The following is a 27,305-nucleotide window of genomic DNA, read 5'->3' on the forward strand; positions in this document are numbered from 1 at the left end:
TTGGTACAACTGTTTAGTCACTTGCAAAAAAGTGAACTCAGATCTACCATCTAAGACCATGCACAAAAGTCAAATCCAAATGGATTAAAGACCTTGATATGAGGCCTGAAACCATAAGGTATATAGTACAACACATAGGCAAAACACTCCTTTACATTGAGACTAAAGGCATCTTCAAGGATGAAACAGCACTCTCTCTGTACAAGTGGAAGCAAAGATAAACAGATGGGAATAAATTAAGCTGAGAAGTTTCTGCACCTCAAAGGAAATAGTGCCTAGAATACAAAAGCCACCCACAGAATGGGAGAAAGTATTCACCCAATACCCTTCAGATAAGGAGCTAATATATAGAAAATATACAGGGTACTGACAGAACTTAACAAGAAAAACATCTAACCCCATCAAAAAATAGATAGAAGAAATGAATAGACACTTTGTTAAAGAAGAAATTCAAATGGCCAAACGGTACATGGAATAATACTCCACATCACTAATCATCAGGGAGATGCAAATCAAAACAACAAATCATCTCACACAACAGAGACTGAAATACATCACAAATAAGAAGAACAATCAGTGCTGGAGGGGATGTGGAGTGAGGAACTCTCATTCACTGCTGATGGAAATGCTGTCTCATTTAGCCTAAATGGAAAACAATATGGACATTCCACAAAAGACTGGAATTGAGCTCACATATGATCCAGCTATACCACTCCTAGGAATATACCCTAGGATCGCAGAAACACAATTCAAAAAATCCGTTCCTCACATCTATATTCATTTCAATGCTATTTACAATAGCCAGTCTCTGGAAAAAAATGAGATGTCCTTCAACAGATTAATGACTAAAGAAACTGTGGTTCATATACAAAATGGAATATTTTGCAGCTATCAGGAGAGATGAAGTCATGAAATTTTCCTATGTATTTATGTACATGGAATCTATTATGCTTAGTGAAATTAGTCAGCTGGTTAGACATAGACACAGAATAGTTTCACTCATCTATGGGTTTTAAGGTAAACAAAAGACATTATTGTAGCAATGTCCAGAGACAACAGAGATGAGTGCTGGATGAAGCTCACCATGTAGAGTGGTGAATTTAGTTAACTATCATGACAATGTTAATGAGTGAGAGATGTAGAATGCCTGTCTTGAATACAGTCAGAGGTTGGGGAAGGAGGGAGATGGGGTGTGTTTGTGGTGGAAGTTTGCACTGGTGAAGAGGGGTGTTCTTTTTAGGAGTGAAACCAACTATAATCAAGTATGTAATCATGGGGCTTAAATAAAGAAAAAAAAAGGAAAAACAAGACAAATGAAGAAAACTACTTGGTGAAAGATGCACAGATTTTCAAAAGTGTGAGATTACAGTTCTGGGCTGCAATTCTTATCATTTAACTGATTTAAAATATGTAATTGAGGGGCCGGAGAGATAGCATGGAGGTAGCACATTTGCCTTGCATGCAGAAGGATGGTGGTTCGAATCCCAGCATCCCATATGGTTCCCTGAGCCTGCCAGGAGCGATTTCTGAGTGTTGAGCCAGGAGTAATCCCTGAGCGCTGCCGAGTGTGACCCCCCAAAAAATATATGTAATTGCAACTAAAGTGTACTGACACAAAGCAGAGACAATGAGCGAAGAGATAATTACTATTATACCAATACAAAAACAACAAAAGCAGATAAAAATTCCAGATGAAGTCTCATTTTCCACATAAGGCATGGATATTCCTATTATCTGTCACTCATACTTCCCAGAATCTATGCTTTGCTTTTGTTATGTTTTTGTGTGGAACAAGGAATTTTAAAAACTGACTTTTTGAAAGAGAAAATATGATTACAGGATGTCAAAATCACACAAGCATTTAGGGGTCAAATAGTTGATACATCTCATCTATGAATGGAATGGACCAAGTACAGAGAGAGGGGTGGTATGTGTGTGGGGTGTGTGTGTGTGTGTGTGTGTGTGTGTGTGTGTGTGTGTCTGTGTCTGTGTACCAGAATTAGAAGATTTCTGAAGATTTTTATAGTCTGTGGCTCTATAAAAAGCGAGCCTGCATGGTCAATGAGAACTAATGTTTAAAACAATTCACAATAGATTGGTTGCTTGTTAAAAATAAAGCTGCTTAGAACCAATGTCAGCTCTAATGAATTAGATTTTCAAGGAAGAACATGACAATTTACATTTTTTGTGTGATTTTTGGGTCACACCTGGCAGTGCTCAGGGGTTACTCCTGGCTCAATGCTCAGAAATTGCTCCTGGCAGGCCCGGGGGACCATATGGGATGCCGGGGTTCGAACCGATGACCTTCTGCATGAAAGGCAAGCGCCTTACCTCCATGTTATCTCTCCGGCCCCGACAATTTACATTTTTAACAAGCACTTGTCCATATACAGAGTGACGTTGAAAAGCACCGCCATGAACATGGCTATCTTAAGCCTCTATAGGGTGTTTGAGCTCTAAACAAACAAAAACATACTTTAAAACCCGATGTAGTGGATCTGAAATATTTTAATTTAATTTTATTTCATTTTTGGTTTGTTTTTGGGTCACACCGGCATTGCTCAGGGGTTACTCCTGGCTCCACGCTCAGAAATCGCTCATGGCAGGCTCGGGGGACCCTATGGGATGCCGGGATTCGAGCCACCGTCCTTTTGCATGCAAGGCAAACGCCCTACCTCCATGCTATCTCTCCAGCCCCTGAAATATTTTAGGGGCGCTCAGGGATGATTCCTGGTTCTGCGCTTAGAAATCGCTTCTGACAGGCTCGAGGGACCACATGAGATGCCGGGGCGGCGTGGGGGGGGGGTAGATTGAACCGGGTCAGTTCCTGGCCCGCAGCGTGCAAGGCAATGGCCCTACTGCTGTGCTATCACTCGGGCTCCTCATTTCCTACAATGAATCACGTTGAATGTCTAGTTCTCCCTGCTTCTACCACTCACCCTTAGTACTGAATGCCCAATATTTTAGGATGCAAAAGACCCTAAACCTAGCGTCCACAGCTTCACCCCCACGTGCCCGGCTAGTCGTGGAAGCCCACATAGAGACGTGCTAAGGGTTAAAGAGTGGTGTTCTGCGGAGTGGCAAGGAGACGAGCCAATAGAAGGGCTGGGCACACCGTGGACCGTTGTAGGCGGAGCTGAGAAACGACGGGGGTGGGGGGAGGCCGCGGGGTAAAAGGGCGCGGGGGGAGGGGACTTTGGGGCGCGCACCGTTGAACGGTGTCCCTTTTCTTTTTTTTTTAATCTGGAGGCCTTGGTCGCGGGGCTAACCCGGACTCGGTGTATGGCCACGGAGTTTCGGCGTGTGGACCCCATGCCCTGCCACACCCCGCAAGTGAGATCGCTTTCCACCCTGAGCCTGGACGTGCCGCGACCCGGAGACCGACTCCCCGATCATGCCGAGGGGAACAGCGCCGCCGTCGCCAAGCCCGCTGTCTTCGCCGGGTACGCCCATTCCAGCCGGCCCGACCCGTGGGCCCCCGAGGCCTGCGGCGGCCCCGCTCTCGGCTCCGAGGGGAAAGGCGGCGGTGGCAGCGATGACGCAGTCGCCAGATACTTCTTCCTCGGCGACTGTGAGCTCTCGCAGCAGATCGGGACGCAGCTCAAGCTGCTCCCCATGAACGATCAGATCCGCGAGCTGCAGACCATCATCCGGGACAAGTGAGCCGAGAACGGAAGGGAAAAGGGAGGTGGGGGCCCCTCGGGACCGTCCTGGGATGGGAAGTTCAAGAGCGAAGTGTTTGAGTGTTCTTGATTTCGGGAAACTGAGGCCGGGAGCTCAGACATCCCTCCGCCTTTTTATTTATTGGGTTGTCATGATAACGGGCTCCAACCCTCTTCCTTAGTCCCCATGTTTAACTTCGCCTCGTGTAAGAAGGAGGGTGCCTTTTAGTAGCCTCAGGCTTCCTCTGTCTTCTGGGCAGCTTTCTCTGGCAGTTACTTGTTCCCCTGTAATCCTCGGATAAGGAAGCCCTACTGCCTAAGTAAACCATATAACCCCAAAATGGACACTCCCAGGGTTATGCTATATTTCCAATCACCACAGACTTACGCATAGAAATAAAGTATAATTACAGGGGAATTTTTATTGTGCTCCACAGCCATTCTGTCCGTTTAGTTTTGCTAGTAGCAACTATGTCATTTTGTAAAGCCTTACAAATTTGATTCAGTATTACCGAGTCATTTGGAAACTGATGAATCTTTCAGCTTTTATCCGAATTGATTTAATGTTCTGATCCCAGTATAGTAAGTGGAAGCACTATCGCTGACTCTCCCTGTCTTGCAAACCCATATGATTAAAACTTGTTAAAATGCCACTTTGAGGAACTATAAATTCATGTTGTCGACAGGGTTCCTCCATGGAAATATGTATCATGATTGAGTAAACTACAGCGGGTTTCTTTTCTGATTTTATTTTAAGAGAATAGTTACTGCAGGTCAAAGCATATGTTTTTCAGTAAGTTCTTTGATCCTGTAAAATGGCCACGAAGTCAGAATGCCACTCCCTGAATCAAACTAGTAACTCTCTCATGAAATTACTGTAATAGGCTTCTAATTTGTTTAACTACGGTTTTCCTCTCTTTCATATGTATTCTCACACTACAGCAAATCTTTTTTTTAACATAATACTTTGTTGAGTAACTGCCCTATTCAGCTGCCTTCTTTGTTTTCCCCAGTCTACCTTATAGAGTATATGGTTCTTATTTTATATTGGGCTACTTCTAATGTTTCCTAGGAGCTGTTCTGAAACATCCCCGCTTCTTCCTTTATATGAAATTCTCTTTAGTCTTCTGCATGTTCAAATCCTATCTATTAGTCAAGGTCTATCTCTGCCTTGAAGTTTTCCTTTACTTCTTTCTCCTTAAAGCTCTTCCCTGACCTTTAAAACACAAAAGTCAGCTTCCATTTTATAGTTACCTGTCCATCTCTATCACATACTAGATTTAAGTTTCTTCAGAGAGGAAATTAGAGCTTTTACATTTTTTTATCTTAATCATGCTTAAATATAATTCACTCATTGTTAAATTATTTTTTTGGGCGGTCACATCCGACAGCGCTCTGGGGTTACTCCTGTCTTCACACTCAGAAATGACTCCTGGCATGCTGGGGGGTGGGGCGGCCATATGGGATGCCGGAATTCGAACCGATGACCTTCTGCATGAAAGGCAAACGCCTTACTTCCATGCTATCTCTCCGGCCCCGTTAAATTATTTTTAAACACATTAAAATTAATGTAATTTTAATGAGCCAATATTGGAAACTGTTGTGGTGATGCTATCTAGTAGATGAAATGGAGTATTTATTTGGTAGTTGTGAGGGCTGCTAAAATAAAATTTGTTTGTAAAACAAATAAAGTAAGATGATGATTCTTCTTAGAGGCTAGAGCAATAGTACAGTGGGTAGGGAATTTGCCTTACACATGGCCCACCTGGGTTTGATCCCTGACATCTCATATAGCCCTCCAAACAAGTCCAGGAATGGTCCCTGAGCACAGAGCCAGGAGCAACCCCTGTACTGCCGGGCATGGCCCATGAACAAAAAAAAAGATGATTCTTGTTTTTATTTTTATTTATTTATTTTCTGGGTTTTGGGTCACACCCAGCAGTGCTTAGGTGTTACTTCTGGCTCTGTACTCAGAAGTTGCCCATGGCAGACTCAGGGGACCATATGGGATGCCAGGATTCAAACCACCATCCTTCTCTATGTCAGGCAAACACCCTACCTCCATGCTATCTCTCCGGCCCCTGATTCTTGTTTTTAAATAGCAAGTGTTACTAACCTTGAGTATTGAATCCCACAGCAACTGTAGATGAATTCCAGGTTTTATCAACCCCACAAAAATACCTGGAAAAAGTTTTTTAATTTAAAACATTGTCATTTATGGAGTCGGAGAGATAGCATGGAGGCAGGGCATTTGCCTTGCATGCAGAAGGACATAGGTTCGAATTCCAGTATCCCATATGGTTCCCCCGAGCCTGCCAGGAGTGATTTCTGAGCGTAGAACCAGGAGTAACCCCTGATTGCTGTTGGGTGTGACCCAAAAACAAAACAAAAAAAATGTCATTTACAAAGTTTTTCATAGTTAAGTTTAGACACATAATGTTTCGGCACCAGTGTCAACCTCTCTCTCACCAATGTTCCCAGATTCCATCCCATACCACTACAAACTTGCCACAGCTTGCCATCCTAAAAGGCACCTTTTTCAAGTTTGGTTGTTAAAGTTTGGCTCTAGTAATTTCATTGTTAGATACTCTGGCTTGGATATTTAATTCTGTCCTTTCTTAAAACCACTAAAGCACCTGGGTTTCCTTGTGCAATCATCATCACAGTTAATTTTAGAACATTGTCATGACCCTAACAAGAATCTATATAACAGTGAGCATCCCCAACCCACACAAAGTCCTACACAACTTATATACCTTTTGTCTATATTAACTTGGCCATTGTAGACATATTATATAATGGGCTCATAGAACTTTTGTCATTTACAATTAGTTTCATTTAGTTTATTTTCAAGATCATCCATTTTCTGTTAATGCACAACATTTTTTTTTTGGTTTTGGGTCACACCCGGCGGTGCTCAGTGGTTACTCCTGGCTGTCTGCTCAGAAATAGCTCCTGGAACACATGGGGGACCATATGAGATGCCGGGATTCGAACCAACCACCTTAGGTCCTGCATCAGGTGCTTGCAAGGCAAATGCCACTGTGCTATCTCTCTGGCCCCTTAATGCACAATTTTTTAGATGAGTAAAATTATATCATATGGATATGCTACATTTTTAAATCTACATCAGGTTATGGATATTGGGTAGTTTCTTCTCTTATGTATAATACTATTATGGATGCTATATATAACATAAATATAATATATAATGCTACTATAAATATTTGCATATATGTCTTTTAATGAGGAATGGTTCTGCTACAAAGCAGTCTTCATGATTATTTTCACTATGAACTATTAATAAAGGACTTGGAGAGGCTATGGCATTCAGCATTCATATTATAACGTTAATTCATATTATAATGTCAATGCCCTACTCAGAGACTGGCTTTCAATTATAAAATGGGCATAGGATCTGAAAAACATTTCTTTTAAGAAGATGTATAATAGACATAAAAAGGTGTTTCTCATCTTTTATTATTAGGAAAATACAAATGGAAACAATAGATACCACCTCACAAATGTGAAAAAGACTATTAACCAGCAAAACATAACAAACACATCTTGGACAGGATTTTGAGAGAAATCGGTTATAAGTTGGTTATAAGTTTCTGTGGTCATTATGGAAAGCAGATAGGAAATTCCTCAAAAATTTAAAATACAAAAGACCTGTGAATAAGTGATCATCAACAAAGGAATAGATAAATAAGATGTATTCTATATAATGGATTAATATTTAAAGATAAAGAGGGCCCGGAAAGATAGCACAGCGGCGTTTGCTTTGCAAGCAGCCGATCCAGGACCTAAGGTGGTTGGTTCGGATCCCAGTGTCCCATATGGTCCCCCGTGCCTGCCAGGAGCTATTTCTGAGCAGACAGCCAGGAGTAACCCCTGAGCACTACCGGATGTGGCCCAAAAACCAAAAAAAAGATAAAGAAAGACAAATTCCTGCTATTTATAATACCATAGACATAGAGGTTATTTATGCTTTATGAAACAAACCAGCAAAAGAAAAACACTATAGTGTTTTTCTAACATGTGGTATATAAAGAAAGCAAACAAATGATTTAAATGGGGTAAAAGTGAACTTTTGGATAAGACATATTAGTAGTTTGAAGAGGGGAAAGAGATGAGAGGGTGGGTAAATCAAAGACAAAGGGACAGATATTTTAATTGTCAGTATATCATTGATGTAACATTGCATTAAAGCTAAAAGTTTCAGATATATTTTATTGCAAATAAACATGTATATATGTATGTATATATAAAAGAATAGTTCACCAAGCAGAGTAAAATTCTAGCCTTTAAAACGTATCTTAGTTTCTTCACAGTTCTTTTGAGAATAATTCTTTAATAAATATCGAATTGCAAACTTCTCTTTCCATTAGAGACTTTTTAATTTTTCAGAAAAATGTATTCTGAATAGAGATAACTGAGTATAGTGAATTTGTATTTTTAATTTTTATTTATTTATTTATTTATTTTTCGTTTTGGGGTCACATCCAGCAGCGCTCATGGGTTACTCCTGGCTCTATGCTCAGAAATCGCCCCTTGAAGGCACAGGGAGCCATATGGGATGCTGGGATTCGAACCACCATCCTTCTGCATGAAAGGCAAACTTACCTTACCTCCATGCTATCTCTTCGGCCCCTGTATTTTTAATTTTTGAAGAATTTTCTACCTGCTTTCCATATGATGGCAGGCTGGACTGGGGGTGGTATGGGATAGATTCTGGGAATATTGGTGGAAGGAGGTTGACACTGGTGGTGGAATTGTTGCTGAAACATTGTATGCCTAAAACCCAAATATGAATAATTTTGTAAATTACAATAATTTACATAAAATGAAAAAAACTTATTATAGTTATTGATAAAATTACTTAGGTCAATATTTAGTATTTAGGTCTGTGTTCATATGCCTTTATCCTCAAAAATGAGTAATAGCACAGTTTGCCTTGCACTAGCCTCAAGATAAACCCAGATTTGATCTCTGGCATCCTATATGATCCCCTGAACAAATTATCCCCAGGAGTAATTTCTGATCACAGAACCTGGAGTAAACCCCTAGCACCTCTGGGTGTAACCCCCCAAAAAACCCCCAAAAATGACATCTCTTTATGCACATCAAGACATGTTTATCTCTTTTAGAGACCTGAACTAGGATGGCTATGATGAGAGGAACTGCATTTCTGCATAAGTTTTGTTATAGAATGTGCTATCAGTTATCATTACTCTGGGGTTTTTTTTTTGGGGGGGGGGTCTATGCTTTTCTATATTTTGATGTGACATGAATGTGAAATATGGAACTGTATGATAATAGAGATCACTGGAATACTGTTTTTTTTTTGTTTTTTTTGTTTTTGTTTTTGTTTTTGGGCCACACCCGGTAACGCTCAGGGGTTACTCCTGGCTATGTGCTCAGAAGTTGCTCCTGGCTTGGGGGACCATATGGGACACCGGGGGATCGAACCGCGGTCCGTCCAAGGCTAGCGCAGGCAAGGCAGGCACCTTACCTTTAGCGCCACCGCCTGGCCCCTGGAATACTGTTAAACCATATAATTCTTTTAATATTGATTATCTAGTTAGGAAATGCTTTCTTTTTATAATTATTTAAGTACCATGGTTACATGGTTACATGTTCATGATTAAATTTCTATCATACATATATACCAACCACCCTTCACCAGTGTCTACTTCCTGCCACCAATGTACCCAGTTTCCCTCCCATTCTCTCCCAACCTCCCCACTGTCTGCCTCTTGGAAGACATTTTACTTCTCTCTCTCTTTCACTCTCTCTCTTCCTTTTCCCCCTTTTTGACACTGTGGTTTGCACCATTGTTAATGAAGGGGTATGTATCATGTATATCACATTAGGGCATGGGTCTAAAACTCAATTTACCTGGGGGCCGCAGGAGGCAAAGTCGGGGTGATCCTTGAGTGCAAAGTCAGTAGTAAGCCTTGAACATTGGGAGGTGTGACCCAAACAACTAAAACAAAACAAAACAAGATTCCTCTAGGGCAGGGCCACAAAATGTACGGAGGGCTGCGAGTTTGAGATTCCTGCTATAGGGGAATGTGTTGTTTTTTGTTTTGGGGCCACAACTGGTGGTGCTCAGGGGTTACCTCTGGCTCTGCTCTTAGAAATTGCTCCTGGAAGGCTTGTGGGGACTATTATGGGATGTCAGGGATCAAACCTGGGTCTGTCCTGGGTTGGCTGCATGCAAGGCAAATGCCTTGCCTCTGTGCTATCACTCCAGCCCTTTGGGGAATGTTTTCTGAATTGACTCTGACATGGGATAGTGGGAGTTGAGACAGAAGAACTAGAAGATGTAAATAAATAAAGCAGGTAAGATTGAGAACATTGTCTACACTAATTTAAAATACCTTTTTAATGTAGAATATTTGTAACAATATTGGTTGCATTACTGAATATCAAGGAAATATTTTCTCCATTTAAGAATGAAAGAATAAAAAAAAGAATGAAAGAATATAAACACGGTGTGCTCAAAAAATTTATTCAGTCACATATAGGTCATTGGTGAATTTAGGAGGAGAAATTAATTCTTTTGTCTCCAGATTTTTTATCTGCAATGGTATAAAACACATAGCCTTTTTTCCTGAATCCTGTATATACTATACCAGAAAATTCTGAGTGTCATGCACTTGGCCTTGAATAAAGTTTATGATCTTATGTTTAAGGGAGTATAATATTTTCTTTTTTTTTTTCTTTTTTTTTAGTTTTTGGGTCACACCTGGCAGCACTCAGGGGTTACTCCTGGCTCTCTGCTCAGAAATCGCTCCTGGCAGGCTCAAGGAATCATATGGGATGCCGGGATTCGAGCCACCGACCTTCTGCATGCAAGGCAAATGTCTTTACCACCATGCTCTCTCTCCGGCCCGGGAGTGTAATATTTTTATCTCTCAGGGTTTTTTTTTCTTTTGTCTCCTGAAACATTTAAGCTGTTTCCATGAGCTTTAAATATTTTCTATATATATTTTCTACATTAGAGGGGCTTTGCCAGGGCATCAGCAAGAAGCATGAATGAAAGTTGAGCAATTTTAGAGAATGAAGTCTGAAATAGCACTAAAAAGGAATGCATTTGGGCCAGAGTGGTGGTACAAGCAGTAAGGCATCTGCCTTTCCTGCACTAGCCTAGGACTGATTGCAATGCAATCCCCTGGCATCCCATATGGTATCCCAAGCCAGGAACGATTTCTGAGCTCATAGCCAGGAGTAACCCCAGGTGTGTCCCCAAAACCAAAAAAAATAAAAGGAGTGCATTTAGCTGTGACCTTTTTTCCCTTATGGCATTCTTTTTCTTTGGAGAGGAGGCAATTAACCCCAGGATGATGCACATCATGTGCAACTCTAATGTGAGCATAATATAAAGTTCCTAACCAAGATGGTACACCTGACCTTCTGAGGGAATTTTTTTTTAATATTTTGGAGGGGATGGAGCTATAAGACAGCAGGTAAGGTAAGGTGCCTTGCACACAGCTGACCCAGGTGCTAGAGTAACTTCTGGGCATTGCTGAGTGTGGCATGAAAGTTTTGGGGCTCCTCTTCTTAGTTGTTTGATTTGTTTTGGGTGGAATCTGAATTCCTATATGTTACGATACTACAGTGCTGTATGGTTGTAACAATACCACAGTGCTGTGCCCTAGACAACTGTTTTTCAAAGGAAACCCCTTGTTCCTAGCATGGAACTTGCCAGACCTCAGGTTTTGGGAATAGGTAGGATCCAGGGATTCTGCCCATTAAACAAGTGGTAAATAGATTTTGGTCTGGCATCTGGCATCATCCTGTGATGGGAAGAATCTCAAATTTTCCCCTTCAACTTTATTTTGGGGGGTCACACCCAGCAGGGCTCAGGGGTTACTCTTGGCTGTGCGCTCAGAACTTGGCCCTGGCAGGCACGGGGGACCATATGGGATGCCGGGATTCCAACCACCATCCTTCTGAATGTAAGGCAAACGCCCTACATCAGGGGTCTCAAATTCAATTTACCTGGGGGCCGCAGGAGGCAAAATCGGGGTGAGGCAGGGCTGCATAAGGGATTTCGCTTACAGAATATTCGCAATTAAAAAAATCGCAAAAAATCGCATTAAACATTTGCATATCCTGAACAGAACTGCTCAGGGTATGTGAATGTTTAATGCAATTTTTTTCTTACTAATGCTATTTTTATTGCGATTATTCGGTAAGCGAATAATCGCGAATACTGCGATATTTGAAGGCCAACTACGGGCCACAAAATGTTGTACGGAGGGCTGCAAACGGACCGCGGGCTGCGAGTTTGAGTCCCCTGCCCTACATCCATGCTATCTCTCTGGTCTCTCCCCTTCAACTTTTATGAAACCAAATTTTCTCCACAGAAGAAAACTTAGATGTGTAAATTGTTTAAAACATGGACATAATTTTGCTTTTCCATATGAAGTTTCAACATACGTTTAGGTCAGGAGGGAGGAGTTTATCTCTAAGCTATACATGATGTACACATATTACATGTAAGAATGTAATATTCATTGAACATACATTAGCAGTATTTTGCTAACTATACTGGGAAAACTGGCTTGGCACAGTATATAAAAATAAAATAAAAATAAAATAATAAAATAAAATAATGGAATTACTGAGGGCACATGTGCTCCCTGGGACATGAACATGATCCCTGCATGCACATTGTCTCCATCATGGTCCCTCTTGAAATATATACTTTCCTACTTTATTTCTGGGTTATATACAGGGGCTTTCCACTTTTGAAGAAGCTCACACTCTCTCTTGAGCACATTACTCTCGCCTCTTCTTATCCTTTCCTTCTCATTCCTCAATACCTCCCCAAAAAACCTGTTTTTACTTTTAAAAAAATTGAATTACTGAGGTCTGTCTGGGTTTTAATATAACAGTGTTTTTTTCTTACCAAACTTTAAATTTTTGAAATCTGAGGTACAAGTGAGTAAATAATGCCACATTAATTTATGAACTGTTGAAAAGCTGTGGCTTTGATGACTTGCACTGGGCAAGTTGAAATAGCAAGTTTAACTTTTCACATCTGATTAATATTTTCCCAAAGGACTTCACTGTTGAGTTGTTTAGTTTTTGAGGGTAAAGGGAGGAGGAGAAAAATAATTTATAAGTTATCTGAAAACCATTAAAAGCCATGGTGCTAGTTTTTCATTTAATGATCACATAATTACAAATTATATAGCTATAATTATGCATGATCTTTATAAAGCATATTATACACAAATAGTGTTTAAAATTTTACTGACATTTTACTTGACTACCTTTATTTCATTTTTTGCAGTTTATATTCCTACCAATCTAAATCACAAGGAGGCAGGTATAATTAAATTAGTTTATGGGCTAGAGAGATAGTACAATGGGTAGGACTGTTGCATTGCATACTGTCGAGCTGGGTCTGATCCCAGCACCAAATAGGTTCCCTAAGTCCCACCAGGAGTAATCTGTAGACATAAAACTAAGAAGAAGAAAGTCCTGAGCATCAGCAAATGTGGCTCAAAACCTAAAACATGAATAAATACAGAAATAAATAAAATTAATCGAGAAGCTCTTTTTTTTTCTTCAGCGAACATTGCCTTACTTGAACTGAATATAAATAATGGTTTTGGTCAGGGACTGAGAGAGTTTCATTCAGAGTAGGAAGTACCCTGCAGTATCTCACCTCTCTGTAAGCCTCTTTTCCTTACTAAATAATAGTAATACGTTTTTATTTAAATGACAACCATAAAATCACTATTTCTTTTTTGTTTGTTTGTTTTTTGGGCCACACCCATTTGATGCTCAGGGTTTACTCCTGGCTTGGGGGGACCATATGGGATGCCAGGGGATCGAACCAAGGTCCTTCCTTGGCTAGCGCTTGCAAGGCAGACACCTTGCCTATAGCCACCTCTCCGGCCCCATAAAATCACTGTTTCATGTAATATATTTATAAGCTCTAGGGATTTTTGTGTGGATATTTTTATAGGACAATTCTGATTATGTATAGTCAAGTTTCTAATTTTGGGGGTTAGTTTTTTTGTTTGGAAGCACAGGCAGCAGTGCTCAGGAGTTACTTCTGATCTGAACTCAGGAATCTGGTGGGTTTGAAATCACTCCTGGAGGGCTTGGGTAACCATATGGGATGCTGGGGATTAAACCCAGGTTCGCCACTTACAATGCATTCACTCTACCTGTTGTACTACTGCTCTGGCCCCTCTAAGTTATTTTATTTAGTTGCATTTCCATCATACAATGTTCCAACACCCATCCCTTCATTTGCCATGACTAATTTTCCCAGTTACCTTTCCGTTGTCCCATCCCACCCCACTCCACCACAAAATTAAATACGCCAAATTGATAAAACCAAATTAAGTACCAATCCAATATTTAATTTATATACAATTTACTGTCCCCTAAGTGTCTGAATCACTAATGTCATTTTTTTTTTGGTTTGGGGATCACACCCCGTGATGCTTAGGGGTTACCCCTGGCTATGTGCTCAGAAATCGCGCCTGGCTTGGGGGACCATATGGGACGCTGCGATTGAACCGAGGTTCATCCTGTGTCAGCTGCATGCAAGGCAAATGCCCTATTGCTGCGCTATTGCAAAAGATTGTGTGGGGGGTGGGGGAATTTGGGCCACACCCAGTGCACTCAGGGGTTACTCCTGGCTCTGAGCTCTCTGGCCCCACAAATTCCATTTTAATCTACTTCCCAATTGTTTCAGTCCTCCATTAAAATATTTTTTAATTTTTATTTTGATCATATTGGCTTACATATCTTTCACAGTAGTATTTTAGGTACATATTAACATTGAAAAGATTAACCTACATTAAAATATTTTATTTGAAGCTCTGAGACAATTAGATAAGACAAATGTCCCTATGTAGTTTTTATTTATTTTTATTTTTATTTATTTATTTATTTTTTGGTTTTTGGGCCACACCCGGCGATGCTCAGGGGTTACTCCTGGCTGTCTGCTCCGAAATAGCTCCTGGCAGGCACAGGGAACCATATGGAACACCGGGATTCGAACCAACCACCTTTGGTCCTGGATTGGCTGCTTGCAAGGCAAACACCGCTGTGCTATCTCTCCGGGCCCCCTATGTAGTTTTTAAATGAAAGTTAGTCAAGTTCATTCTAAATAAAAGTATCAGAGAATGATCAAATAGTATTAATTTTGCTTTAGGAATTGAAGTTGTAATTGTCCTGGGGAGGATTCTTCTAACACCTTAGATGGTCAAGTTGTGGTCCAGGTAGTAGCGGTATTAGTGGGATTCAAGAAATTTTGTTGAAACATATACATGTTTTTAAATGTATGCAATTGCTGTGATCACTCTTGAGATTTTATAGTGCTATATTGACAGTCTTAACATAAGTAGAAAAAGTCAGTCTTACAAACACTATAATAAAGTAAGGATTTGATTTATAATATCATTTGCATTATTTTTAGTAAAAAAGACTTCTTTTTTAAAATAGTTACCTTTGTTTTCTACTTTATTGCAGTAGACCTATGCCATTTATTGGGCAAAATGCTCAGAAAATGTATGTTACAATATATGATTGAATATGTTTTATTAATTCTTTTTGGAATTTGTACAGTCCTGCTCAGGTTAACAGTAAATAAGTTTACATCTCAGATTTTTTGATTGCCTGGATAATACTATTTAAACACTTGATGTTTGATCTTTTGAATATGTTTCATAAATTACAAGTAGTACATCAATGTGTTTGCTGCTTTGTGAAATTTTGCATTAAATTTTAACTGATTAAAATTATTATTTGGGGGTTTGGGGCCACACCAGCAGTGCTCAGAGGTTACTTGTGATTTGACACTCAGAAATCACTCCTGGCAGGCTCAGGGGATATATGGGATATGCAAGATCAAACCCGGGTCTGTCCCTGGTTGGTTGCATGCAAGGCAAATGCCCTACCGCTGTGCCCCTGATTAAAATTATTTTTAAAAAATTAAAAAAAATTGGGGCCAGAGAGATAGCACAGTGGTAGGGCGTTTTCCTTACACACAGCCGATCCAGGTTAGAGAGTGGTTCGAATCCCGGCATCCCATATGGTGCCTTGTCCTTGCCTGGAGCAACTCCTGAGTGCAGAGCCAGGAGTAACTCCTGAGTGCCCCCGGGTGTGACCCAAAAACAAAACAAAACAAAAATTTGAAAAAATGTAAAGCATTATTATCTGGATAAAAGATTTGGAGGGGAGTCTACTAATTTTATTGATAGAAGGTTTTATAATATTGTAACTTCTGAAACTACAACACATTTTAAGAAAATAAAAATAGAAAATAAATGTTGAGATAAAAGTGACGAGTTAAAATTTGAAAGTGTGTTGAGTGAATTAGATAGAGTTTGTTTGCATTAAAACATCTGAATTGGGCAAGAGAGATAACTTAGCATGTGAGACACCTAAGTCTGAGCCCTGACACTGCATGGTCTCCTAAGTAGCACCATATGTGATCTCAGCATTGAAAACAAACAACCTCCCCTAAATATGTATTAACAAATATTTTATTCCATTGTTGAGCCTAAAATAGTGACTCAAAAAGTATGTGCAGCTTTACTGATCCAACATCTGTTTTATGAAACTCTAGTGTTAATATTAAGGATTGACATGTATGTTGAAGATCACTATGGATTTTTGAGTGCCATCAATTTGTATTCTAGTTGTAGTTTGTTTTTTATTAAAAAATTATATATTTGGGGGCCAGAGAGATAGCATGGAGGTAAGACATTTGCCTTGCATGCAGAAGGTCAGTGGTTCGAATCCTGGCATCTCATATGGTCCGCTGAAGCCTGCCAGGAGTGATTTCTAAGCGTGGAGCCAGGAGTGACCCCTGAGCACTGCCGAGTGTGACCCAAAAACAAAAAAATATATATATATATTTAAAGAAAATGTATCACAGAGTTGACATAACTGATCATAATAGATTTGTTTCAGGATGACAGACGGCGAAGTTATTCTAAAATAGAAATTAGAAGATCAAAAGAAAAAGAAATGAAAAAAAACGGGGAGAGTTTATTAGCAGTTATATTTGTGAAATTTGTTGTATCACCAATAAAGTCATTAATACAATAACCGAAGGTTTAGAACACTCTTTTTTCTAAGATATGAGATACGCTTAAAAAATGAAATGATGTGTGTTTGTGGCAGTTATTGTTGTTTGCATAGGCACAGCAAAATATGGAAGAAATTGAAAGGAAAAACCTTTGGCCTAAAAACAGTATTTTGGCATAAGACTGACTCCAGGCTTTAGGCATACTGTTGTTGAACCTCCTAGTTGATCTCTGTGATCCTAGAAACAGCTGTTCACCATCACAGTTGTTGCTGTCAGGTTTCTGTAGTTATAGATCCTGGTTTCTGTACAGGTCTTTTGTCGAAATTCCAGTGGTGTGTAGCATCTTCTTGTTTCTTTTCACCATTAGGTAGTAGTAGAGAGAATTCTGCCCTGAAAGCAGACTATTGCTGTTCCTAGGTTGTCAGAGTGTCATAAGGACCATCTTTGGAGTAAGTCAGTCCATGGTGTGGTGGGGTCTTCCTTGGTAGAATTTTTTATTCCTGGTGATGGTATAGGAGACCCTGTTTGTTTCTATAGATGGTATCCATGGTTCAGAGGTGAATTGTCAATGCCCAATAAACAGAAGTCTAAGACAAGCCACTATGCCAAGTGTTCAGGATGTAGGATCTCACTGCAGTATAAAATGTTGTGTTCTTATTTCTATTAGGTGAGAACTTGTTTGTATATGTAAACTTTTTCTATTTTAATGTGCCTATGCAAAAAGTAACACTGCCACAAGGTATTACTAGTGCATGTGGGGACCGAGGTATCAGGACCAACAATCCCCATAACCTTTCTCTTACTTACATGACCTCTAAGCAAAGACATGTCTACTAGAATTCCATACTAAACAGATCCTGAGGATGGGGGAAATTGGCACTATATAAGAAGATATTCAATAATGGTTATGCCTATTAAAGAAATGTATCTAAAGAGATATACAAAGGAGATTTGTATGTCCTAAGTCTTTTGAAGTAGGCAGGGAAGTGCTAAGATCTGGAGTGCAGCTTCAGCCTGTGATTTGGTTTTGTGGAGTATAGGGAAGATGGTTCCCAGCAGTCACATATCAGAAAGTATCCTCAAGCATGGGGCTTTTCAGCCCCTGACTTTGGTAGCAAGCAAAAGTTCATGGTGAAGGGAGGTGAAGGGACAGGGACCGCCAAGAGCAAATCAATAGCAGCTGAATGTTGGTTTCTTTTCATGTTAAGAATCTATTCATTTTGGAACCTGGTTGGCATCTAGCTGAGGTGAAGAGAATGTTCTGCTTCGTGAGGAGTTAAGGACAGAATGTAAAAAAGATTAAATGTGGAGAAATAACATGGAGGGCTAGAAAAGGGTTTGTGGGCCGGGAGAGATAGCACAGCGGCGTTTGCCTTGCAAGCAGCTGATCCAGGACCAAAGGTGGTTGGTTCGAATCCCAGTGTCCCATATGGTCCCCGTGCCTGCCAGGAGCTATTTCTGAGCAGACAGCCAGGAGTAACCCCTGAGCACTGCCGGGTGTGACCCAAAACTAAAAAAAAAAAAAGAAAAGAAAAGGGTTTGTAAGGTGGTGAGCAAAAGGGAGAAGGAGAGGTTATCTATGATTGAGGGGAGAACACTATACAATATAGACATTATATCTATTGTAAACAGAGATTAAACTGACATCCGCATGGCTAACACATGCACCCATACACATACTTCGGCAGCCACAGAAGACTGATACAGGGATTACATTTGAAAAGTTGACCTAGGTGATATGGGACAGAACACTTAACGAGAAAAAAAGAAAAGAAGTAAAAAGAGTAAAGCTGGGCCCAGAGAGATAGCACAGTGGCGTTTGCCTTGCAAGCAGCCGATCCGGGACCAAAGGTGGTTGGTTCGAATCCCGGTGTCCCATATGGTCCCCCGTGCCTGCCAGGAGCTATTTCTGAGCAGACAGCCAGGAGTAACCCCTGAGCAACGCTGGGTGTGGCCCAAAAACTAAAAAAAAAAAGAGTAAAGCTAGCAAGTCTGATGTAAAAGTTTTCCTTTCTTCTTTCCTTAGGCCAATTATGGTTGGTGAGGGTAAACTTGACTGGAGAAAGGCTTCATATATTAAGTTCTGTATAGAGGATTCTAAAAAACAATAAGTTTTCAAGTCTAAAAATATGAAGTGATATGGTAATGAGCACTGTATGGGGAGACTCTACCATGCATTGATATTATATTTATTACAGACTAACATTAAATAGTCCTTGGTGTGGCAACATATACACTCATACTTGTAAATCAACAGACCCTAAGGATCAATCCATAGGTTACCATTGAAAAGCTGACCTGGGTGAAATGGGACCAGTCTGCCTAAGCTGGGCTGCCGATGGTCCTATTAGAAGGCTTAGTTCTGGGGGACTGTCACCTCGCTCCCCAACAGAGGCTTCCCCATCCTCAGTTGAGAGAAGATTCTGTGCTGGTACTGGTGCTGAGTTTGGGGGCCTGTGTGAAAGGTCGCTTGGAAGGCTCGGCTCCACCCTTCTAGTTGTAATTTAAATTTAAAAATTATTTAAAGTAACAGGATAGATCAGATCAGCAGGAGATAGTATTATTGTTTGAAGTGGAAGGGCCTAAATAGTGAGCACATAATTGAAAATAAAGCTATCAGGAGATGATAGATTATAGTAACTTCTCATAGTTTATCTTTTTATTTTAGCGCCACACCTTGAGATGCACTTGGCAGATGTCTTACTTCTTGACCCCAGTGTTATTTGGAGGAACCATATGGTGCCATGCATTGAACCCAGGCTTCCCTCTTTACAAAACATTTACTCAGTCAACCACCACAGTGTGTGGCTTTTTGGAATATAGAGAAGTTGCTAAAGTTATAAACCAGGATGATTTTTGAGAGACTATAAAGGTGTTAAAATACTAAAATAACAAATGTGGATAACTGATCTCCTAACCAAATAAAGCCTTGCTGTATAGTACATTTATTCATAGCTAGTCAAAATTTTAAAACAAATAATTCAGGTGTTTTTCCAAGATATAATAGATATTACTTAATGACAAATACAAATTTTCTTCGATATTTGAATACTGTTTTCTAGATGCCCGGACAACTTTGTATAGGTTTAGCAATAAGGAGAGCAGGTTGCAATATTTTTTTCTTTGAAAAGTACATGAAGATTATAGAAATGACAACTTTAATGTTTTAGTTTCATTTGAAAACCACAGTATGTAAAACTTTTCTTTTAAAATAGAGTCTCTGTGGGCTGGAGAGATAGCACAGAGGTAGGGCATTTGCCTTGCATGCAGATGGTCTGTGGTTCGAATCCCTGCATTCCATATGGTCCTTTGAGCCTGCTAGGAGCGATTTCTGAGCATAGATCCAGGAGTAATCCCTGAGCACTGCTGGGTGTGACCCAAAAACTAAAACAAAAAGTTCGAATCCCTGCATTCCATATGGTCCTTTGAGCCTGCTAGGAGCGATTTCTGAGCATAGATCCAGGAGTAATCCCTGAGCACTGCTGGGTGTGACCCAAAAACTAAAAAAAAAAGGCTCTCTGCATGTATAAGTAGGTGGTATAGATAAGCTTTCTGAATTTAGGGAATATCTACATATAAATAATTGTTGTATCAAATAATTAAAGATGGATCTGGATGGCGATGGATGGTGAAGGATTTCTCTCTGCCATCCCAGGCCACGTGGCTCCACAACCCCCATCAGCTGGCGGGTCCCAGGCCCAGGTGAACGGCGGAATCAGACTCATCCAGAGACAGGCATCAAGAAGCATCAACTTTATTCATCCCTATTCACCACATGTGTGTGGCCTATCTTATAACCTTTCAAGCATTGCTATTCTTAGCCCTGCATCTTAACTTCTTTCAGCCATCTTTCCTTTGACCTCCATGCTGGTCAAAGCCCAAAAGAGGCAAAGACCCAAAAGCCAGAGAGCCCAGCAAGGCAGAGGACCCCTAATCCCCTGGCTCAAAGGCTTATCTACCTTTTCCAAGACCCCTCCCAGGAATGGGCGGGGTCTTGCAGGTAAAGTCACACATAATATCTGGTTCCCAAGACCCCTCCCAGAAATGGGTGGGTCTCAGGTAGCTACACCTAAATCCAGGGTGGAGTTACAAATAATGAAAGTTTACTTGACATTGCTCAATTGTGGTACAAAATTTAAAGAGTTAATAACTGTAATATGATAGATCTATGGTTAATTTAAGAAACGTAAGCTCATTTGTGATAGGGTTATTTCATTACTTTCTCCTGTCAGTGAAAACAAATGCAGTTTGGAAAAAAAGAGTTAATAGTAGGCAGGTGGGGCGTTTAAAGCATATAAACTGTAAATCAGTCTGTTTTAGTCAGATCATCTATTTTATATGGAGAAAGTAGAGGAACAGTACCAGATTTTTATAGCGAGAGAAACAATAAACTTTTTAACATTCTTTTTTTAATCACAAATTGATTAACAGATTGTGGGTAGGTAAAACCCTAGATTATTATTACTTGAGTATTTCAGTATAGAAAAGTATTGATCAAAAACTAGAGCACAGAGATTGTATAGCCTGTGATTCTTTTTTTTTGTTTTGTTTTGTTTGTTTTTTGGGCCACACCCGGTAGTGCTCAGGGGTTACTCCTGGCTGTCTGCTCAGAAATAGCTCCTGGCAGGCACAGGAGACCATATGGGACACCGGGATTCGAACCAACCACCTTTGGTCTTGGATCAGCTGCTTACAAGGCAAACGCCGCTGTGCTCTCTCTCTGCTGGCCCAGCCTGTGATTCTTACCCCCAAATGCACCAGCAATATAATATGGCACCATTCCCTTCTGCAAAGGCATACTAAAAAGGGGGAAATCATAGGTATAGAAACAAGCTCTTATCTACTAGGGATAAGAACCCAAACATTTTAATTCAGGGGCATCTCCCTCCCTGAACATGTATCATGTGGACCCAACTTAGACTCCATGAGATCAGACAGCAACCGTCCAATCCCAAACCCTAGATCCAGATCCCAGACATAGAACGGACACAGTTTCCTGCAACAACACTAGGAACGAAACTCCCCCTGAGAAATTCCCAATACTGCTCTGGCATCAACTTACACTAGTTTTGATATGACATCCTGACAAGGAGGAAATGGCAACAACTTGATCTAAGAGCAGGTTGCCTATCTCATCACCTAAAGGTAAGATGAAATCAGAAGACACGTCTTTTGATCTGTGCAAAAACCACGATCCATAACTACAGAAGACTGACTTTGACAACCATGACTGGGCAGAACTTATCCTTGGACCAATAAGAAAGATCCTAGCCTCTGCTTTGGCCTAGGATTTGTATAATAACCAAGATCTGTAATTCCAGAGGTCTGACTTTGACAACTGTGATAGAGCAGAATTTTTGGAACCATAATGAAAAACTATCCTATGCATCATCCTAGCATGTGTGCAAAATCCAAGACTATTAATTACAGAAGACTGATAATAACAAAAGTGATGGAACAGAACTTCTAGAATCATAAAAAAAGACTATCCTAGGCTTTGTCCTATGACCTGTGCAAATACCAAGATCTCTAAAGAGGCCTGATTTTATCATCCACAACTTAGCGGAAAGTTTCCTGGCACCATAAAAAGACCTTAGGTTGTGAAAATGAGCGTGTATGGAGCCTGTGGTCATTCCCATGACAGTATGCTTCAAGGGTGGAGAAATCAATTCCCTTTCTAATTTCCCCCAATACTTACTGTGTCTTTGCAAAAAAAAAAAAAAAGCACAAAACTTTGCCACACCAGTCATCCTCCCCTTTTCCCCCCTTTGTTCTCATGGTTATTATTTGATTATGTTTTTTTGTTGCTGTTGTGCTTTTTTGTAGTTTCTGGTTTGGGTTTTTTGTTTGTTTTTATTTTTTTGTTGTTGGCGGTGGTAGTTTGTTGGGGTTTTTGTTATTTTTTTCTTTTTTCCCTTTCTTCTTTTAAATTGATATTTAGAACATCTTAGATGAACTCCTCCCAGTTTTTTAACACCAAACCCAAACTCAACAACAGAATTGATACCCAATCTACAACAAGCTATACAAGAGGGGACCAGTTACACTAGCAGTCTGGGTGGCAAAGGAGGGAAATAGGGGATGCATGCAGAGAACAGTGGTGTAGGGAGGACAACACTGGTGGTGGGAATGCCCCTGATTCATTGCCACTATGTACCTTAAATATTTCTATGAAAGATTTGTAATTTATTTTGGTCATAATAAAATTATTTAAAAAAATAAAAGTATTGACAAAAAAGAAATGAACAGAAATGGTAGAGAAATCTAGTGAATAAAGAATTTGAAGAAAGAAAAAGATGTAAGTAAAAAAATCATGAATAGTTTGAGAAAGGAAGTCTTGGAAATTAGTTAATGTGATATTTAAAGCAGTGTCTAAAAGATAATTTATTCAAAAAGAATTAAGTACAGCATAGATGGATAACTTATTTTGGCAAGGTGGGTTTTAGATCAAGGTAAACTGATTGGAGGGAGGGACAGGGAATTGGAGAATCTAGTTTTCTTACTGCATAATTTTCTCTTAATTTGTGGGTTTGCTGTTACCTTCCAGGGAGAGGCTCATTCATCTCCTAGAAAATAATTAAAATATTACAGTTTTGGGGCCGGAGAGATAGCATGGAGGCAGGGCATTTGCCTTGCATGCAGAAGGACGGTGGTTCAAATCCCAGCATCCCATATGGTTCCCAAGCCTGCCAGGAGTGATCTCTGAACGTAGAGCCAGAAGTAAGCCCTGAGCACTGCCAGGTGTGACCCAAAAAACAAAAACAAAAAAAATACAATTTTAAAAATACCCATCTCAAGGTTTATATCTAAGTATTTATGTCATTCCATTCCAGTTTCTATTTCCTTGTGAAAAATATCTTGCCTTGGTAATAATAAAATATTTAAATGTTTAGTATGTAATGGATCTTAATATCATTAGTATATACATTGAGAGATATTTTACCTCAAAACCTTAATCTACACTAAAATTTGTACTACTTTATTTTTAGGACAGCCAGTAGAGGGGACTTCATGTTTTCTGCGGATCGTTTGGTAAGTGGAGGCTTTTCATTTTTATTCTGTTGTTCCTAGTGATATAATCATAGTACACTTAAAGGGCATTTTTGTACGGCAGAATTCTGGAAGTGAAAAAATTTTAAAGTAACCATCATGTTGCTGTGCTTTTCGAATTTTGTTGTTAGTGTTATATCAGCTCTACTTTAACTCATTTTATCTTAAAGCATTGTCCATGGATTTATTATTTGTAACTCTGAAGTACCATTACTTTTCAATGGAATTTGGTAACTTGAAAAACCAAGAAAATCTGGTAGTTAGTACCCTGTGGTACCATCTAATGCACAAACAATAATACTCCTCTCATACTTTACATTGAGAGACAATAATTTATGTTTCCTCTTTTTTGTATTATACTTGCATGTGAAATATTAAAGTAGATTATTTGTGTTTTCCTTGGGGACTTATGTTAAAGTTTGGCAAGGCTGTTTCTTACCTAGTGTGATCTGAGATGTTCTTAGGCCAAATTGAGTTGTCCTTAGACTAAGAACTGTATTTTTTTCTTATTTGTGGTCAGTGTTTGGGATGAGATTGACACATTTTCTGCTCTGATTATTAATGTTTGCCCATTAAAATACTGTAACTGGCTAGGACTTACAGTAGTACAGAATGTTGACACAGTTCTTGATCTTGTGGAGCTTACAATATAAACACTATTGTATTCAGTTGAGGAAAAGAAATTAAAGTGTCTTGTTAACCATAAAAATATAATCATATAGTAGAAGATAACTTATTAAAGTGAACATTGTGATCAGGAAGACAAAAAAATGACACTTTTTTGTTTGTTTTGGTTGTGGAGCTACCTAGATCCAGCAATGCCCAAAGGTTACTCCTGTCTCTGCACTCAGGAATTACTCCTGGCCCACTTGGGGAACCATATGGGAGGCCCAGAACTGAACTCAGGCTGGCTCCATGCAAGGCAGATTCCCTAGCTGGCCCAAAAATGACACATTTTTTAATTTAGATTTTCTCTTGGGAAATTCTCAATTCCAAATAGTGTAGAAAATTCCTATTTTATTTTTTACTTAAATATTTTTAGTTCAGAGGCCACCTCTATTTATAATTATTTTAGTATGTATATGCAGTCAATGACCCTTTCATCACATATAGACAATGTTTTATTTTTTATTTGCTTGATTTTTTGGACCACACTCCGCAGTGCTTGGGTTACTCCTGGCTCTGTACTCAGAAATCACACCTGGTAGGCTCAGGGGACCATATGGGATGCTGGGTCAGTCCCAGGTCAGCCATGTGCAAGGTAAACTCCCTACCCGCTTCGATATTACTCCAGCCCATAGACAATACGTATTTAACATTCCCAGGATTATACATTATTTTGTATATTGTTATCAAAGCAAAGGAGCAGGTTCAACAAGGAAGAAACCTATGTCAAGTGTGGTTCTGGGTAAACAGAGATTTTACTTGGTGTTCTCTGGTAGGAAATGGTTTCTCTTCCTTGATTTACTTCTCTTGTGCCCCTTTTATTTAGAAAGTACCAGTCAAATTCATTGTTACAAACATTTTAGAATGAGTCCCTGAAAGGCAGGTGTTACATGTTAACCAAATAACTGATGAACCACCCTTTGTCCTGGGTTGGCTGCGTGCAAGTCAAACACCCTACCGCTGTGCTATCTCTATGGCTCCAGTAATAAATTCTTAATTTATTCTTCTTTTAAATCTCTAGATCAGACTTGTTGTGGAAGAGGGATTAAATCAGTTGCCATATAAAGAATGCACGGTGACCACTCCAACAGGTAATCAGAACTGTTACTTTCATTATCTCATACTTAAGAGATAGAATTTTGGGAAAATGGGAGGAACATGTATGTACATCAGTATATGAGGAGTCTAATGGAAGTATTTGTTTAAACAAATACAATTTAAACTCACACATTTATTAATTTACACAAATATTTTTTTGTCAATGGATTGCTTTTAAATTCAAGTTAAAGGTTAATAACCTTTGGGTTAATAGCCTTCAGTTTAGAGGTCTTACCTCTGATGACAGTTCTTTGGAACCAGAATTAAGAAATGTTGGCAGGGGGCTGGAGAGATAATACAGCAATAGGGCTTTTGTTTTGCACTCGGACAACCCAGGACGGATGGTGGTTCCAATCCTGGCATTCCATATGGTCCCCCAAGCCTGCCAGGAGTGATTTCTGAGTGCAGATTCAAGAGTAACCCCTGAGCACCGTCGGGTGTGACACAAAAACAGAAACAAACAAAAAATGTTGGCAGCTTATCTTTTCCTCTGTGTGAAAGCTGCTGGTATGCTGGTGTTAACAAATTATTGAGGCTTATCTAAGTTTGAAACTTTAGTTAAAAGAACAAGAAGTCTGGTTATTTTTAATCCTGTAATTGCTTATTTACAGTGTATGAAGTTCACAATGAAAGAACAAAACAATGAAAAAAGTAGAAGTTTAATAAAGAATAAAAGAAAAATTTGATAAGGTGCTTTATTCTCCTAATAAAAAGCAAAGGTCCAGTTTCAGGGATTTGAAATTCTAACTTTATAATTTATTATATAATAGAATCTGATGCATTCAGAAGTTAACATTATGAAAACTGGGACTGAAATTGCTTCATCTTAGCTAACACAAATTCAGAATGAAAACAGGTGTGGTCTATAACTTGGTAACAAGTACTTCAGCCTGTATCTCCTACTTTTTTGGCAAATGTGGGGTGGTGGTAGTTGAGACACACCCAACGGTGTTTAGGGTTTACTCCTGGCTCTGTGCTCAGCGATTACACCTGGTAATTTTTATGAGGGAACATATGTGGTGGGTGGGATTGGCACTGCTTGCAAGAAAAGCAAGTTTGTACTATCTCTCTAGCCCTGTAATCTGCTTATTAAGGCAAATAGAGACTCACAGAAACAGAACAGAGGGAAGTGGCTCACAGTGGGAAACGGATTTGAATTGATGGTGCTTTTTATGGGTTAACAATTAAAGTTCGTATCTGATGCTTTTAGAAATTCAGTAATTTTTACATGCTTAATTTTGTACATACATATACCATACATAGACATTGAAACTGTTGTATCCACGTGACTGCAGCAACTTCTTTTTATGCTCAACAACTATTTTTTAAATGTTCAAGCCAGAAGTTTTGGGTGAATTTGAAGGCATACGATTTCTACTTTGCAAACAATGTAGACACCCATCTGAAGAATGTTGTTTATCTTTTATGAACATGATTTTCAAAGTCAACTTGGCATTAATACTCAGCTTCTAAAAGGAGTAATGAAAAAAGACAAAATGGTTTCATTAAGGCTTCCAGTGGTCCTCAAACTATGGCCCACAAGCCACATATTGTATTTGTATCTGTTTTGTTTCTTCATTGCAAAATAAGATATATGCAGTGTGCATAAGAATTCGTTCATAATGGGGCCGGGCAGTGGCGCTAAAGGTAAGGTGCCTGCCTTGCCTGCGCTAGCCTCGGACGGACCGCGGTTCGATTCCCCCGGCGTCCCATATGGTCCCCCAAGCCAGGAGCGACTTCTGAGCGCATAGCCA

General features: G+C 39.7%; 1 protein-coding gene across 2 annotated transcripts in view; it reads left to right on the plus strand.

The window, feature by feature from the left end:
* The first annotated feature begins 3,264 nt into the window (after positions 1-3,264).
* UPRT (uracil phosphoribosyltransferase homolog) overlaps positions 3,265-27,305 on the plus strand; it is a 32,638-nt gene continuing 8,597 nt past the window's right edge. For both annotated transcript variants that reach the window (XM_049767314.1, XM_049767315.1), the window contains exons 1-3: positions 3,265-3,659; positions 23,727-23,769; positions 25,475-25,544. In XM_049767314.1, coding sequence (XP_049623271.1) covers positions 3,283-3,659; positions 23,727-23,769; positions 25,475-25,544 — 490 coding nt within the window. In that variant the 5' untranslated portion in view covers positions 3,265-3,282. The remainder of the gene's footprint in view (positions 3,660-23,726; positions 23,770-25,474; positions 25,545-27,305) is intronic.

This window comes from Suncus etruscus, chromosome X (assembly GCF_024139225.1).
Source record: "Suncus etruscus isolate mSunEtr1 chromosome X, mSunEtr1.pri.cur, whole genome shotgun sequence".
NCBI classification, from domain to species: domain Eukaryota; kingdom Metazoa; phylum Chordata; class Mammalia; order Eulipotyphla; family Soricidae; genus Suncus; species Suncus etruscus.